The sequence below is a fragment of the Phoca vitulina genome, unplaced genomic scaffold (genome assembly GCF_004348235.1).
Source record: "Phoca vitulina isolate PV1807 unplaced genomic scaffold, GSC_HSeal_1.0 scaffold24, whole genome shotgun sequence".
Lineage (NCBI taxonomy): Eukaryota > Metazoa > Chordata > Mammalia > Carnivora > Phocidae > Phoca > Phoca vitulina.
Window position 1 is genome coordinate 16120674 of NW_022589727.1, and position 19105 is coordinate 16139778.

Sequence of the window (19105 nt, forward strand, 5' to 3'; positions counted from 1 at the left end):
AAAGCAATGTGCATTTCTATACAGTAGTAACAGAAAAGGCAATCACCAAAAATATTTATAATAGCAATAAAAAGGTACCTAGGAATAAATCCAACAGATAGATACAACAAATTATGTACAACCTTATAGATAAAATTATATCACTTTATTGAAAGATGTTAAAAAAAAAAGGTATGCATAAATGAAGATATAAATCATATTTATAGATAGAAAGCTCAAAATTATAAAGAAATCAGCTTAAAGACAATGGACTCAATGTCATGCCAATTCAAATTCCAGCAGACATTTTTGGTGGAATCTAAACTAATACTTAAATTTGTATGGAACAGCAAAATCCCAGGAATAGCCAAGAACAGTGGACGGGTGGGGTATGAAAGTGAAACACAGAGAAGAAATAAAGTATACTGGTAAAGGAGATGCTTTAATAGACTTAAAATTTATTCTGAAGCTATAGTAAATTGAGAATCATGCTACTGGAAATAAACAAATTAACCAGTAAGATAAAATAGGGATGTAAAGATAAACTAAAAATGATAGCCTAGAAAAGACCCTAAATATGACGTAGGAGATGCTACAGATCACTGAGGAAAGACAGAGTCTTCATTAAATCTGCTGAAACAAATGATTATGCATATGGGAAACAGTGAATTAGGATCCCTATCCTACATCATAAGAAAAAACAAAACCAAAATTAAACCGTGTTGACCAAGATTTAAATATAGATAGTGAAATTTCAAAACTTTTAGAACACTATAAAGGAGACTATCTTTATGATATCAAGGAGGATAAGACAGCATAAGCAATTCATATAAGAAATTGCTAAATTCAACTACCTTTTTTTAAATACAACTACTTTAAAATGAAGAACTTCTGTTCATCAAAATACACCATTAAGTACTAAAAACACTAACTCCAATAAATATTGGCAATACAGAAAAGTATAAAGAATTACACTAGGACTTCTGCTTAGTTGTAGACTATCACTTAGACAATTGTTCTGTCTACTAACAAAGACAGAACATTTTTAAATTTTTTTATTTTTTATTTTTTTTTTTAAGATTTTATTTATTTATTTGACAGAGAGAGAGAGCACAGTAGGCAGAGTGGCAGGCAGAGGGAGAGGGAGAAGCAGGCTCCCTGCTGAGCAGGGAGCTTGACACAGGGCTCAATCCCAGGACCCTGGGATCATGACCTGAGCTGAAGGCAGACACTTAACAACTGAGCCACCCAGGTGCCCCCAGAACATTTTTTTAAAGTTTGTTTGAGGGCAGACAAGGGTCCAGGAAACCAGGTCTTGAGGAGCCACAGTCCCAAGAAAAGAGAACCTCACCACTGGAAACCCAATTTTTTCCATGTTGTTCTTCCTTTGGGCATGTGCAAATTCTTGATGTAGAAGAAGACACTAAGAAGCCATGGAGAGGGGATGCCTGGGTGGCTCAGTCGGTTAAGTGTCTGTCTTTGGCTCTGGTTATGATCCCAGGGTCCTGGGATCGAGTCCCACGTCAGGCTCCTTGCTCAGCAGGGAGCCTTCTTCTCCTTCTGCCTGCAGCTCCCCCTGCTTGTGTGCTCACTCTCTCTCTGGCAAATAAATAAAGAGAATCTTAAAAAAAGAAAAAAGAAAAAAAAAAGCAGCAGCAGCCATGGAGAGGGCAGCTACTAAGAAACAGAAAAGCCAAGAGAGCATTAGGCAATCTCATGATGATGAGAGACAGAAAGTTAGAGTTCAAGGTTTCTGAGGCTGCCCATATTCAGGGTGTAAGCCATGACCCTATAAAAGAACTGAGGCACAAAGAAGCAGACTTGACATTATGTGATGATTTTTCATTCAAAGCACTGAACACTGAAGCTCTGCAAAAGAAAAGTCAAAGAAGCCAAGCAAAAAGCTTACGAAGAGCACTCTTGAGAAGGATTCTGGGAGATGGCAGAAGAGCATCAGGAATCTGTCTGGTGTAACTATTTTGGAACTTTTGAATCTTTTGAAGGCTTACAACTTTCAGGGGAAGGCTTGTAAGATAAATCGGGTTTTGGGTCAATTTCAGCTGTTAGTTTGGCAAGTGCTAGCCATCCCCCAGACTCCAGCCCTGGGGCAAACAGCCATGCACATGTATTAGAGCAGTCTGCACACAGCTTGTGGCAACTAGGGTGTGTGTGTGGGGGGGAGGGGCGGAGGACTGGGGGGGGAAACTGTCCTCCAAATATCAGGAATATATGCTCAGGATCACTGACTGTTGCTTCTGATCTCAGAAGTGCAGACTATGAGGTAGGTGGGCACTGTTGCTAATACTCCTTCCTCTGTTGCAGGGCCCTCACCCTCTAGCCAAAGTGACTTCTAAGGCATATAAAGGGTGAGTCCCATTTTCCCCCATCCCCTCATTTTCCTCTTTTAGAAGCCAGATATGAAAGATTAGGACATTCAAAGGCAACTCCATATATATAAGGGAAAAGAGAAAGTCACCAGACATGCCCAGGGAAAGTCAAAAGCTAAAAACAATCTAAGATCTCAAGTTTATACCTCAGGTTTATCCTACAACAAAAACAACACACACAAAAAAACGAAAGACAGCAAGCCCTAGGAAATGGGAATAATCTAATTTTCAGAGATGCCGCATTATTAGATTCAAATGTCCAATTTTCAACAGAAAATCATGAGACATACAAAGAAACATGAAAGTATGACCAATTAAAAGGAAAAAATACAACACAGAAACTATCCCTGTAAAAAAAGACCCAGGGATGGATGTACTAGACAAAGACTTTAAAACTGTTTTAAAGATGTTCAAAAAACAAAAGGAAGATATGAGGAGAGTCAAGAAAATGATGTATGAACAAAATGGAAATAACAATAAAGAGAAAGCTAAGGGGCACCTGGGTGGCTCAGTCGGTTAAGCATCGACATCAGCTCAGGTCATGATCTCAGGGTCCTGGGATGGAGCCCCACACCGGGCTCCCTGCTCAGCAGGGAGTCTGCTTCTACCTTTCCCTCTGCCCCTCCGCCATTCATGCGTGCTCTCTCTCTCTCTCAAATAAATAAAATCTTTAAAAAAGAAAGAAAGAAAAGAGAAAAACTAAAAAGAAACCAAAAAGAAATTAAGAAGCTGAAAAGTACAATAACTAAAATGAAAAATTCACAGAAAAATTCAAAGGCAGATTAGGGAAGACAAACAAACAATCTGTGAACTTGAAGACAGAGAAAATGGAAATTTACTGAGAATGAGGAGCAGACAGAAAAAAGATTGATGAAAAGTGAATAAACCTACAAGGACCTGTGGGAAACCATCAGATGGTCAAACACATATATTACGGGGTCTCAGAAGGTGAAGAAAGGGGCAGAGAATATTTAAAGAAATAATGGCTAAACACATCCCAAATTTGAGGAATAACATCAACATAAACATCCAAGAAGCTAAAAAAAACTCTAAGCAAGGTCATCTCAAAGAACCCACATTGAGACACATTATAATAAAACTTTCAAAAGACAAAGACAGAGAATCTTGAAAGCGGTGAGAGAAAAACAACTCATCATACAGATGACAGTGTCTCCCTCACTATGGTATTGGGAAAAGTGAATGTTATAGAACTTATCTTATTAGCACAGAACCTGGTACACTGTAAGTTTGAATAAATATTACTGAAATGATAATAACTGCTAAGTTATTACCTTTTAAATAAGCCTCTAAACTGATAGGTCAAAAGAATATCTAAGACTGAAGATATCTTGATTTCTGAAGAATGAGACACTCACTCATTGACACTCCTAATAGACAAGATGGAGTATGACCAGAATGATAACACAATTATATAAGAAACACAATGACAAGTACAAAGCAGACAATAAACAGTGGTTAAATGGATTAGCAACATGTTGAGAAAAAAATCATTGAAGTGTTGGTTAATCCATTAGTATCACCTTAAAAGGCAGGCTAGAGTGTCAAGCTTTGTCTTTCACTCTTTTTTTTGTTTGTTTTTTAAAGATTTATTTATTTATTTCAGAGAGGGAGAGAAAGTGTGTGCACACAGTGGGGGAGGGCAGACAGAGAGGGAGAGGGAGAGAATCTCAAGCAGACTCCCTGCCAAGCATGGAGCCTAACTCGGGGCTTGATCATGACCTCAAGAGTTGGTCACTTAGGGGCGCCTGGGTGGCTCAGTCGTTAGGCGTCTGCCTTCGGCTCAGGTCAGGATCTGGGATCGAGCCCCGCATCGGGCTCCTTGCTCCGCGGGGAATCTGCTTCTCCCTCTCCCGCTCCCCCTGCTTGTGTTCCCTCTCTCGCTGTGTCTCTCTCTGTCAAATAAATAAAATCTTAAAAAAAAAAAAAAAAAGAGTTGGTCACTTAACTGACTGAGCCACCCAGGCACCCTTTCACTCTTGAATAGATACTAATGTCATCCATGCAAACAAAACCTGCAATAAACTAACTAAATCTAACATACATATACAGAATATGCTATCTGAACAAAAGCATATATATTCTTCAAGTGCACATGGGACATTTTCCAGGATAGACCATATGTTAGGCCACAAATGAAATCTAAGTAGATTTAAAAAGATAACAGCTTCTCTGGTAACAACAGGATGAACTTAGAATCCACAACAGAAAATAAAACTGCCAAATTAAACAAATTTATGGAAATTAAATATACTCTTCAATAATCAATGGATCAAAGAAGAAATCCAAAGGGAAATTAGGAAAGACTTAGACAATGAAAATGAAAACACAACATACCAAACTTTATAGGAAGCAGCAAAGAAGTGCCAAGGAAATTTATAGCTATACAAAACAAGAAGGGTGCCTGGATGGCTTAGTCAGTTAAGCACCTGCCTTTGGCTCAGGTCATGATCCCAGGGTCCTGGAAGTGAGCCCTGCTAAACAGGGAGCCTGCTTCTCCCTCTCCCTGTGCCTCCCCTCCCCCCAGCTCGTGCGTACACGCGCACTCTCTCTCTCTCAAATTAAAAGAAAAAAAACAAAAAACCAAGAAAGTTATCAACAAACTAATTTTACAACTTCAGGAACTAGGAAACCCAAGGCAGCATAAGGAAGGAAAAATAAAAATTAGAGCAGAAATAAACAAAAGAGAATAGGAAAACAATAAGGAAAATTAATCAACCCCAAAGTTGGTATTTGAAAAGATAGAAAAATGAACAAACCTTCAGCTAGACTAATAATAAAAAGAGAAGACTCAAATTAACTAAAATCTGAAATGAAAGTAGAGACATCACTACTGATTCTGCAGAAATAAAAAGAATTATTAGAGAGTACTAAGAAAACTGTAGGCAAAAAAACAAAAAAAAATAGAATAACCTAGATAAAATGGACAAATTCCTAGAAACACAAAACCTACCAAGTCTTATCACAAAGAAAATCTAAATAGATCAACAACTACTAAGGAGACCTAATCAGTAATCAAAATATCTCCCAATAAACAAAAGCTCTGGCTTCACTGCGAATTATACCAAACATTTAAAGGAGAACTAATATCAAATCCTCTAAAACTTTTCCAAAAAACTGAAGAGGAGAAGATACTTCCTAACCCATTCTATGAGGCCAGCATTACCATGATACCAAAGCCAGACAAAAATAACATAAGGATTAACATAACAATAAAAAAATTAAAAAACAAAACAAAACAAAAAAAACAAACAAACAAAAAATAACATAAGGAAACTACAGATTGCTGTGCCTGTCTGACTCAGTCGGTACAGCATGTGACTCTTATCTTGGGGTTGTGAGTTCAAGCTCCACACTGGGTGTAGAACTTACTTTAAAAAAAAAAAAAAAGAGGGGCAGCTGGGTGACACAGTCAGTTAAGTGTCTAACTCTTGGTTTCAGCTCAGGTCATGATCTCAGGGTCATGAGATCAAGCCCCGTGTTGGGCTCTCTGCTCAGCACAGACTCTCCTTAAAACTGTCTCTTCCTCTCCCTCTTCCCCTCACCTGCCCACACTCTGTCTTTCTCTCTCTCTCTCTCTCAAATACATATTTTTTTAAATTAAAAAAATTTAAAAGAAAACTATAGACCAATATCCCTTATGAACAATGATGCAAAATTCCTCAACAAAGTACTACCAAACTGAATTGGACAGCATATTAAAGGATCATACACTAAGGCTAAGTGGGGTTTATTCCTGGAGTACAAAGATGGTTCAATATACAAAATTGATCAATTTAATACAGATGAACAAAAAGGAGGGGAAAAAGCCACTGATCATCTCAAGTGATGCTGAGAAATAATTTTACAAAATCCAACACCTTTTCATGATAAAAACATTTAAAAAACCAGGAATGGAAGGAAAGTACCTCAACATAATAAAACAATATATGAAAAACCCACAGTGAAAACCATATTCAATGATGAAAGACTGAAAACTTTTCCTCTAAGATCAAGAACAAGATAAAGATGTTAACTTTGGCCTCTTCTATTCAGCATGGTACTGGACATTCTAGCCAGAGCAATTATGCAAGAAAAAGAAATGAATCCAAATTGGAAAGAAGTAAAATTATCTCTAGTCACAGACGATACGATCTCATGTGTTAGAAAACCCTAAAGATTCCACAAAAAGAATTAATAAATGCACTGAACAAAGCAACAGGATACAAAGTCAATACAAAAAAAACAGCTACATTTCTATATATTAACAATGGACAATTTGTGAAGGAAATAAGAAATTACATTTACAATAGCATCAACAAGAATAAAATACTTAGTAATAAATTTAACCAAGAAGCCAAAAGACTTGCACAATGAAAACTACAAAATGTTGTTGAAAGAAATTAAAGAAGACATAAATGAATAGAAACACAGCCCATATTCATGGATTGGAAGGCTTAATATTACTAAGATGTCAATGTTACCCAGAGCAATCTACAGATGTAATGCAATCTCTATCAAAATCCCAGTGACATTTTTTGCAGAAATAGAAAAACCCAACTTAAAATTCATATGGAGGGGCGCCTGGGTGGCTCAGTTGTTAAGCATCTGCTTTGGCTCAGGTCATGATCCCAACGTCCTGGGATCAAGCCCCACATCAGGCTCCCTGCTCCATGGGAAGCCTGCTTCTCCCTCTCCCACTCCCCCGTCCCTCTCTCTTGCTGTATCTCTCTCTGTCAAATAAATAAAAATCTTTTAAAAAAGAAAAAAAAGATTTTAAAAAAAGATAAAAAATAAAAAATAAAATTCATATGGAATCTCAAGGGACCCTGAATAGCCAAACAATCTTGAAAAGGAACAGAGATGGAAGACCCACTTCCTGATACCAAAATTTACTACAATGCTACAGTAATCAAGATAGTGTGGTACTAACATAAAGCCAGACATATAACCCAAATGAAATAGAACAGAGAAGACATAAATAAACCCTTACATATATGGTCAAATGATTTTTGACAAGGGTGCCAAGACCTTTCAGTGGGGAAAGGGTAGTATTTTTAGCAATAGTATAGTGCTGAAGAAACTGGATATCCACATTAAGATGGATGATGTTGGACCTTTACCTAATTCCATATACAAAAATTTAACTGAGGGGCACCTGGGTGGCTCAGTCGGTTAAGCGTCTGCCTTCGGCTCAGGTCATGATCCCAGGGTCCTGGGATCAAGCCCTGCATCGGGCTCCCTGCTCAGCGGGGAACCTGCTTCTCCCTCTCCCACTCCCCCTGCTTGTGTTCCCTCTCTCGCTGTCTCTCTCTCTGTCAAATAAATAAAATCTTAAAAAAAATTTTTTTAACTGAAAAAGGATCAATAACCAGAAAGGATAAAAAATATAGGACCTAAAACTATAAAACTCTTAGAAGAAAACAGGACAAACACTTTACAACATTGGATTTGGCAATAATTTCTTGGATATGACACCAAAGGCACAAGCAACAAAAGAATATTAAACAAACTGGATTTCACAAAAATTTTTAAATTTTATGCTTCAAAAGAAATTAACATCAAAGTAAAAAGGCAATCCACAGAGGAAAATATCTGCAAATCATACATCCAATAAGGGAGAAATATACAGAATATAAAACTCAATAACAAAAAAATTTGATTATAAAATAGGCAAAGCACTTGAATAGAAAATATCCAAAGACGATATACAAATGGCCAATAAGCACATGAAAAGATGTTCAACATCACTAATCATTAGGGAAATAAATGCAAATCAAAACCACAAAGAAATATCACTTTATATCTATTATGAAGACTATTATCAAAGAAAACAAAACCAGAAAATAACAAGTGTTGGCAAGAATGTGGAGAAATCTGAACTCCTGTGGCCTGTTGATGGGAATGTAAAATGGTACAACTGCTGTGGAAAACAGCATGGCAGATCCTCAAAAAACTAAAAATAGATACCATATGATTTCTGGATATATAACCAAAAGAACTGAAAACAGACTTGAAGATATTTGTATGCCCATGTTCACAGCGGCATTATTCACAATAGTTAAAATGTGGAAGACACTTAAGTGTCCATTGACAGATGAGTGGATATACAACAGAATATAACTCAGTCTTAAAAAGGAAGGAAATTCTGACTTATGCTACAACATGGATGAACCCCTGAGGACATTATTCTAAGTGGAATAAGCCAGCCGCAAAAAGACAAATACTCTGCAATCCCACTTACATGAGACTGTTGTAGTCAAAATTACAAAGACAGAAAAGTAGAATGTTGGTTGCCAAGGGCTGGGGGGTGGGGGGGGGGGAGGAAAAACGAGGACTAATTGATTAAAAGGTATAGAGTTTCATTTTATAAGATGAAAAGAGTTCTGGAGATAGATGGTGGTGATGGTTGCATAACAACATGAATGTACTTAATGCCAATTAAAAATGGTTAAGATGGTAAATTTTGCGTGATGCGTATTTTCCAAAAATTTTTTAAAAATGGGGGAGAAAGAATTAAGACAGTTTACAACAACAACAAAAGCCTGGTGAGTTTTAAGCACTCTTAAAGTACTGAGGAAATAAAAATTTTCAGAATCCAGTAAAGAAAAGCACCCTAACTCTTAGTTGAAACTCCCGAGGGACTACATCTTGGGGCCAGGAGAACCAAAGGGATATGCTAACCTTGGAAAGATTACAACCTAGCTTTGAACCAGCTCAATTACTGACTATATTGAGGCAATTTGCTCCTCTACTGCCAACCAGAAAATTGGGTAAATTCTCTTTCTGGAGGTAACTAATCCAAAACTCTTTTTAAACATATCTGACATTGACTCAAAAAAAATTACTAAGTAGACACCAAGAAATAGGATGAAAAAGCCAGATAAAAGAAAGAGACTTATAGTTAACATGGATATTAGGAATATTAGGCATGGACTTTAAAATAAAGATGATGATTAATTGTCAAGAACACAGGAGATAAGATACTTCCACCAGCTCAGTCGGTTAATATCCACTCTTGAGACTCTGGATTTTGGCTCACATCATCTCAGGGTTGTGAGATCGAGCCCTGCCTTGTCTTGGCTCTGTGTTGGCTGTGGAGCCTGTTAAAGATTCTCTCTCTCCCCCTCTGCACCCCCTCCAGAAAAAAGATACTTCCACCAGATAACAATAATGTATTAAAAAAAGAAGTGGAGGTTATGATTTCTGGTAATGGCAGAGTAACTTGATTAATAATTATAAAATCAACATACAGTTTTTAAAAAGGCAACCATTTAAAAAAGACAAATCTGGGGCACCTGGGTAGCTCAGTCAGTTAAGCATCTGCTTTCTCCTCAGGTCATGATCCCAGGGTCCTGGGATCGAGCCCCGCATCGGGCTCCCTGCTCAGCGGGGAGCCTGCTTCTTCCTCTCTCCCTCTGCCCCTCCCCCTGCACACTCTCTCTAAAATAAATAAATATATTTTTTTTAAATAATAAAAAAATAAAAAAGAAAAATCTAGGGGCACCTGGGTGGCTCAGTCGGTTAAGCATCTGACTCTTGGTTTTGGCTCAGATCGTGGTCTTGGGGTCCTGGGATCAAATCCCATGTTGGGCTCCCCACTCAGTGGAGAGCCTGCTTGAGAGTCTTTCCCTCTGCCCCTCCCTTCAAGCTTCCTCTCCCTCCCTCTCTTTCTTTAAAATAAATAAATAAATCTTTAAAAAAAATAAAAAAGACAAATCTAAACCACAATGACAGGAAACTGGTCAGTGGCTGGCTGGAGTGTAACAAGGGGACTGGCTAGGAAGGAGCACCAGGAAGCTTTTGGGGTGTTGAAAATAGTCTATGTATCTTGACTGACACAGACTAAACACACTGCATTGGAAGACAATGATGACTGCCTAGATGTCCATCTTCTAACATTTCCTCCCAAAACAATACAGAACAAGGAAAACCACAACCTCAGCATAACTCAAAGAGAAAGAATACCCAAACTTCAAAATAAGTATAAATGAAATAAAGGGCAACCCGTTCCCCACCCACCCACTCCTTGCCCCACCCACCCAATGTGCCCCCACCTCATCTGACTCAAGACCTGTGGTAAAAGCAGACTAAGAAAAACTGCTGTAAAGAGGTCAGAGAACTGGTGGCAGTGGCAGGCATAAGGATGAAATATTCTATTAGCAGGAAGACTAAGCACATCCCAAATCAGAAAGTACTAAAAAGATGTCCTACTAGATCATAGTATGAGCTCTATTCAATTGAACCTCGTAGACTTAAATGTGTAAGCTGGGGATGAGGACCAAAATGGGGAAAGGAAAAATTTATATAGTGCTGCAGACAAGAGAATCAAAGAGGTTTTTCACAGGCCAATAGATACAACCAAAACCCTATTAAGAAGCATTGAAGAAAGGTGTAAAAACAACCAAGGGAATGAAAAGGAGATAAATTTAAAAAGATCAGAGGCAAAGTAATGGAAAGTAAGGGAGGTAAAAAGAATAAAATCCAAACTATTGCATTCCCTGAAGAGTAAAACATAAAACAATGGACTAGAACTAATATTTCAAACTATAATCCAAGAAAACTTCACAGACATTTCAAGAGATCAGAATCTACATATTAAAAGGGCCAACTGGTAACCTAGGAAAGTGAAATAAGAATGGTCCATGTTTCACAGTACACCCTAATATAAAGATATTAGATTTTAAAGATAAAGAAATAAATTCTCAAGGCAGACAAAAAGATCAAATAAATAAAAAACAGCATAAATATCAAGGCAATAGTAGAGAAGCATTTTTAAAAATGCAATACGAAAAAAAAAATGCAATATGAAATGTTAATTTCATATCCAGCCAGCGGTCCTTCAAATATGAAGGACATTGAAATCCGTTTTTAACATAGAAGAATTTAGGATATTCTATACCAAATGAGCCTTTCTTGAGTGGATGAACTTCATCCAACCAAGAGATAACTAAGAAAAATTCAGAGAAAGGACTGAAGATGATCATTTTAATATAAAAGTAGACCTACAACTAAAATGCAGGTGGAGATGAGAAAGACTAATGCACAAATGTTTTTATATTGTGACAAAGAGATAATGCAACTAGAACTGGGAGAAGGTTGAGGAAGAAGAAAGTAGAATACCCACACATTAATATTTATATAGGTAATGGCAGAAATTAAAGAATATCAATACAAGAAGGACAAACCTAAAACTGTAATACTTCTACAACAAAGCATAGGAGATAATCTTTGTAAGCTAGAGTTGCACAAACATTTCTTGGATAAAACATGAAAAGCATAATTTACAAGGAAAAACAATGAACTGAACTTCAGCAAAATTAAATGTTTGCTCTGTGAAAGACACTGGTGAGAGAATGATAGAACACACTACATAGAAATTATTCTCAAATCACTACCATGGCAAAAGACTTGGATCCTGGATACATAAAAAATGCTAAAAACTCAACCATAAGAAAACAAATAACTCAATAAGAAAAACTGGGCAAAGGATTTGAACACACACTTCATCAAAGAAGGTATATGGATAGCAAATAAATACAAGAACAGATGCTCAACATCTTTAGTCATTAGGGAAATGAAAATTAAAACCACAAAAATAACCACAATATACTTTTTAGAATGGTAAAAATCAAAAGAACTGACAATACAAAGAGCTCACAAAGTTGAAGAGCAAATGAACTCATCATTGCTGGTAGAAATGCAGAATGGTACAGTTCCTTTGGTAAACAGTTTGTTAGTTTCTTAAATAGTTAAACACACACTTTCCTAGCGATCCAGCAATCATATTCTGGAAACAAAAACCTATGTTCACATAAAAATCTGTATGTAAATGTTTATGGCAGCTTTACATGTTATCGTCAAAAACCAGAAACAACCCAACGTCCATCAACAGGAAAAAGGATAAAGAGATTTACATTTATATAATAAAGAATACTTCCCACCAATACAAAAGAACAGTCGTCTAATGTTCAAAATGATATGGATGAATCTCAAAAACATGCAGAGTGAAAAAAGATGCAAAAAGGTTAATGTGATTTTTCGTTTATGTGAAGTTCAAGAATAGACAAAAATGATCTATGGTGATGGACATAAGAATAGCAGCTGCTGGAGGCAGGGGTCAGAGGTAATTGATTTGAAAAGAGCATGAAGGTGAAGGGTATGTTCAGTATCTTCATTATACAGGGATATATGTTTACCAAAATTCATTGAACTATACAGTTAAGGTTTGTGCACTTGTTTATAAACTATACTCAATAAAGTATTTCCAGCTTTTTAAAAAGGCATCAATATATTCATTTTATAAGTATTATTCTGTCATCTTTTCCTTTAACCAGACCAAATTTTAACTATTTATTTTCTTTACCTGAAGGATGTTGTTCCATTCTCTTTTACTTTATTCTTCTGAATAGGAGATGCTTGGATTGACAGAATCTTATTTCCTGGCAGGGTAATTTGCTTTAGAATGGAAGCTATACAAACAAAAGAAGAAAGAAAAATGAATTAAAAAAAAAATCATGCCATATTAGGAAAAATGCAGAATAATAGCTTTTAGTATACAAAGAAAATTTCAAGCTGTCCTAGAACTATATTTAAATTCAAAAACGACAGGGGCGCCTGGGTGGCTCAGTCGGTTAAGCGGCTGCCTTTGGCTTAGGTCATGATCCCAGGGTCCTGGGATCGAGCCCCACATCGGGCTCCCTGCTCAGCGGGAAGTCTGCTTCTCCCTCTTCCTGTACCTCTCCCCCTGCTTCTCAACTCTTTCTTTCTCTGTCAAATAAATAAATAAAATCTAAAAAAAAAAAAAATTCAAAAACGACAATGAATTTATTCCCTGCACAAGCAATCATCTTACAAAATCAAAACCTCTCCATTTCTTTTTTTTTTTTTTAAAGGTTTTATTTATTTATTTGACAGAGAGAGAGAGAGAGACAGCGAGAGAGAGAACACAAGCAGGGGGAGTGGGAGAGGGAGAAGCAGGCTTCCCGTAGAGCAGGGAGCCTGATACGGGGCTTGATCCCAGGACCCTGGGATCATGACCTGAGCCGAAGGCAGACACTTAACGACTGAGCCACCCAGGTGCCCCTCCATTTCTTTTTATATAGTCTTCAAACAGTCTACAGAATTACCAGCGTTATAAAAACACACAGAAAAAGTGACAGGTGATAAATGTTAATAATATATCATATTTGTAGATTTAAAAAAATACACGAAATCTCTTTTACGTGTAAGAATGATTTCCAAACTTAGAAATAGTACATTTTAAAAAGAAATAAAGTTATAGCAATTTTTATGTTAAAAAGTGCTTTACATAAATACGTTATTCTAATTACAAAAACACCATGAACAGCTGCTTCTTTTATTCTAAAGCAACACATATCCCTAAAAAGTAGCTATGTATGTACAAAGAATGTACTAAATAGTTATTTTTCAGTCCTCCCCCCAGGTCCTATTTAAAAGACTATCTTCTCTTAACATAACAATAAAAAAAGAGAATAATACAAAACCCCATCATGTTCCAAACCCAGTGTGATGGGGCAGGGATGGATCGGGGTCTACCTGGAGCAAACTGACTGGTAGGTATTGCAGTGCTCACTGGCATCTTCTTCTGTCCAGATTTCTGAATGGTCAATGCTGAGGAATGGGAAAGTGTGGTCACTTGTTTTGCAACACCTCCTGAAGGCTGCTGGACTACCTGAAACAATGAGAACTATTAATACATTCATTCAACTAAACCTGCTTTAGAAAAGAACAAGCTTTCAATTATAACAGTAGAACAAATGACTGTGCTCACCTAACTGTAAATACACCTTTACATTAGCGTAAGAGAAAGTCTACTTAAAATTTATATTTGTATGTCGCAAAATTATCTTGTTCAATAGTGAAAAACATGACTATTATACAATATATTTTATTTTTAGAGTGGAATTCAAATTTGCATTATATACTGCCCAACTTAAATCTCCATTTGGATCCTGTTTTCATCTTTTAACTTATGGAAAATTTCAAACATATACAAAAGTAGAGGGAAGAAGAAAATGAAACCACCTATTCCACTATTACCCAGCTTCAACAATGATTAATTCTTTACCAATCCTGTTTTATCCATATCCCTACCCACTCATTTTCTCACCACCCTCAATTTTTTTTTTTTTAAATCCCAGGTATATCTTTTTATCCCTAAATATTTCAAAATACGTCTCTAAAAGATAAAGACTTTTAATGGGCTGCTTTTTACAAGTCTCTGGAAAACAATGCTAGGGCATTCTCCCAGACAATAGTTCAAGAAATCCAGAGGGCAAGGGTTGGGGATAAAGGAAGAGAAATTAAACTAATAGTAGGGCCTTATTTTTAGCTGCAAAGAAGAAGAAAAGGGAAAATAGCAGAGCTTCATTTTTTCACTTCAAAAAAGAAAAAGTCACCGTGTATATTTGAGTCCGCTATTAATAGTGAACTACTTAAAAGTCCTTAAACTCAGATACGGCTAATATAAACAAGTCAGGAGAAAGACTTCTGAACAGAATTTTGGGGATGGTATTCTATTCTCTCATTTTTTGTAAATAAAATATAAAATTTAGTGTGTATTACTAAACAAAAGTAACTCACAAGAAACTCAAAATGTCCCAGTAAAGAAGCCCATGGGAACTAATGGCCATACAGAAGAAATACAAGTTGGAATAATCCAACTGCCATCATTCTATAAAAAGAAACTCTTGAAAGAGAGAAAGAACTCTTGAAAACAATGATGTATTTTAATAAGTTGAGCTTATAAACTTAGTTGTATTGTAAAGTACGAGGAATCAGATTTATATTCTACAAAGTAATATTTTGATGGATGAACAGATAAAAGAAGATATGGTATACATACAACAGAATAGTACTCAGCTACAAAAAGAATGAAATCTTGCCATTTGCAACCACATGGATATTATATGCTAAGTGAAACAAGTCACAAACTTCCAGTTATAAAATAAGACAGATGAATACAATATACAGTATAGGGAATACAGTTAATAATATTTTAATAACTTTGTATGATGATAGAGAATAGCTAGGTTTAGTGTGGTAATCACTTCCTAATGTATTTAAATGTTGAACATTACTATGCTGTATACTGAAACTAATATAATATTGTATATCAACTGTACTTCAAAAAATTTTTTTAATAAGTGTATGTACAGAGAAAGGTCTGTAAGTTAAAAAAACAATCTGTAAACAGTGATTATTTCCTAGGATTCTACTGCAGGGTAATTTTGCTTTCTACTTTGTGTATTTATTATATACTTTATAGATATGCACATTATTTGCTTTTTTATGATTAACAAAAGCTACATTTATAATGAGAAAAATAATAAAGTTAAACTTTCAAATAACTGAAGATGAGAATATTATTAGAAAAAAAAATTTACAAAATAATATACATTCAGAGTCACATTTATTCATTCAGACTGAAACTCAACAGAAACAGTCCTCTAACAATTCTGTCTTATCTTCCTATTCATATTTTCTTCCTTAATATCCTTAAGTATTCTTTTCTAGTATTTTAATTGTGAAAAACAGTAATAAAATATTAGAGAGGTGTTTATGAGTTAGTCTTCATACCATTTTGATAGGCAATCATATAACAGCCCAAAGGCCTACCCCTGAGGTAGACACAGGCTCTACATAGCCTGGCTGTGTGCACCCTCAGCTATAAAGAGTAGGCCCCGGGATGCCTGGGTAGTTCAGTTGGTTAAGTGTCTGCCTTTGGCTCAGGTCATGATCCCAGGGTCCTGGGATCTTCAAGTCCCCCATCGGGAGCCTGCCTGCCACTCCCTTTGCCTGCCACTCCCCCTACTTGTGCTCTCTCTCGCTTTCTCTCTCTCTCCCCTCCCCTGACAAATAAATAAATAAATAAAATCTTAAAAAAAAAAAAAGAGTGGGCCCCATGGGACCTCGGCACCAGTCTGCAGCCCTGGCAAGAACAAGCTGGGGAAAGCAAGCCTCAGTACCCACCTGTAGGATCCCGGGTGTGCCTTGCCCTGCCTCCAGCCCAACTGGGGTCAAGATCATACATGTGGAGGAAGACAAATACGCCAGTTAAAAATACATAGGGGCGCCTGGCTGGCTCAGTGGTGGAGCAAGCAACTCTTGATCTTGGAGTTGTGAGCTCAAGCCCCACCTTGGTGTAGTGATTACTTAAACTTTGAAAAAAATACATATATATAACCATAACTTCATAAATTATATTTATATATATTATGAATATAAATAAAATATATAAATGTATATGATATGTGATATTTTTATATATCACGAAGTTCTGAGCTGGGATTTAACAATCCTGGATCCCCATCGTTCCCCATCTTAATGACTATAACACTTGGGGCAGCATATGTGGTGCATACTCCTACACACTTGCTGAACAAAATAAAATACAATGAGTGAGAAAGTATTAGTGCATTCATTACTGTTCTTTCAAAGAAAGTACCACTTAAAACCACAGTATTAGGCATCTTATGGAGACTGAAATTATCATAGAGAGATGGAAATTCACCCAAAGAGGTATTTACTCCTACTTGGCAAGGAAAAGAAAAACTTAAGTCCTTTATTTAATTTCCCTCCAAAAAGCCACCAGACAGGAAAATCAATAAATAGTACATACCTTAGCCTTTTCTCTTGACATGTCAAATTCTGATATTTTATTTGGATGTTAACATAAAATAATGTTCTAGTAGTTTACAGAAATACAGATCTAGTGTAACACAATATTACTTAGGTTTTTTTTACATTATGATTTTTACATTATGCTCTGGGATATCAGACAAGGAACTATTCTTAAATTTCATAAGGAAAGGACACAAAGAAACACAAGTATGAATTAAACAAGTAGATGAGAACATCCCTTACACTTTTTTTAAAAAAGATTTTATTTATTTGAGAGAGAGAGAAAGCACGTGTGAGCAGGGGGACGGGGAGAGGGAAAGAATCTCAAGCAGACTCCTCGCTAAGCACGGAGCAGGACGGAGTTTGATCTCACGACCCTGAGATTATGACCTGAGCCGAAATCAAGAGTCCAGCACTTAACCAACTGAGCAACCCAGGCATCCCCATCTCTTACACTTTGCCTTCTCTGTATTTCAACCCTCACCTACTCCCCTCTTCATAAATACACAGCAATCAAATTCTTATCTCTAAATAACTCAAGTAGTACATACACACACAGTGATTGGAATCAAGGGTATTATCTCCTCTAATTTCTATTTCTATATAATATTCAGTATGTGATTACTGGCATGCACTCGGTAGGTTGAGTTCTAGAAAACAGAGGACCCCAACTAAACAAAAGCTGCAGCTTTATAGTCAGGAAATACATGTTAGTTGCCAACTATTTCTCAGGAACAGCCAGTATGTGGTTCTTGTACCACTATTTCCTTATCTTCTGGGACAACGGCATACATCACTAAATGCCATCACTTCTATATACCCTCATCCAGCCTCAGAATCTTAACATAGAACTCCAGTAAAATCCTACAAAGAAGATTGAAACTTATATGCCATACCCAATCTAAATTAAAACTCAACGTTGGTAAACTTCAGAATATGCTGTTTCTTTCATTTAAAGGGCCTTCTAAACACTTTTAAAAATGTGCTCAAATGAATTTTTAATTATACTACCAGCTTTTATAAGGAATCCATAAATGCTGCTTCAAATTGAGAACCTCTAAGTTTCTATTAAAAAATTTATGATCTCTGGTCTGTAGATAATCTTTAAATTAAATTTAGCTTTTGCTCAACTATGAATAAAACATTTTTTTTTTACAAATATCCTAAGAAAAACTTTTAAGCATCAAAACTGAAAGCTTCTACTTACTATCTACCCATCATCTGTAGACTATAATACAGTTCATCCACTTATTAACTTTTAAAGAAAGGTAAAAACATTAAGCTTAACATTTAGTTGGAGTGTGTAACATCATGTAACACCTACTATGCCAGAATTGTTCAATAACCAATAACACTAACCATTTATAAGAACTAGACTGTCAGATGAAATCACAGGAACTACTGAATAGGTCCATATTTCAACAATGAAAGCATTTGAGGACCAAAATATACAAAGCAATGAACTACTGGCACAAAATGAAAAACTTATATCTAAAGAAACTATGAACAATTCCAATTATTTCATTTGATGAGAACTCTAGCAGATCCCCAGAGGATAACATACAATAATCAATGAGACAGAAAAAATAATATGTAGTAATAAACCTAAATTAAAAAAATAAATGGGGAAGGGCCTCTTTAATCTGGAATAAAAACATTATTTCATAAAATAATAATTCTATAAAATCTAAACCCTGCACTGGGAGATTAAGAGGATCCTTATAAATTGAAAAGTGTGAGGGGTGCCTGGGTGGCTCAGTCGGTTGGGCGGCTGCCTTCGGCTCAGGTCATGATCCCAGGGTCCTGGGATCGAGCCCCGCATCGGTCTCCCTGCTCAGCAGAGAGCCTGCTTCTCCCTTTCCCTCTGCCTGCCACTCTGCCTACTTGTGCTCTCTAAATCTCTGTCAAATAAATAAATTTAAAAAAAAAAAAGAAAAGAAAAGAAAAGTGTGATATTTAAAACATCTAGAAGGCAAGAAACCTATACAATTCTCCAGAAAAGCTAGTACATGCTAGAAACATATAAAACATTAAGAAGAGGTTTTAAAATTCATGATCAATCATGAAAGGAAATTAAAAAAAAATTTTTTTTTTAG

At 36.2% G+C, this 19105-nt stretch overlaps 1 protein-coding gene across 1 annotated transcript in view; it reads right to left on the reverse strand.

Annotated features, from left to right (window-relative positions):
- TAF4B (TATA-box binding protein associated factor 4b) overlaps nt 1–19105 on the reverse strand; it is a 124588-nt gene that overhangs the window by 74943 nt on the left and 30540 nt on the right. Inside the window, exons 8-9 of the mRNA XM_032421293.1 lie at nt 13923–14058; nt 12730–12835 (exon numbers count right to left, since the gene is read on the reverse strand). Coding sequence (XP_032277184.1) covers nt 12730–12835; nt 13923–14058 — 242 coding nt within the window. The remainder of the gene's footprint in view (nt 1–12729; nt 12836–13922; nt 14059–19105) is intronic.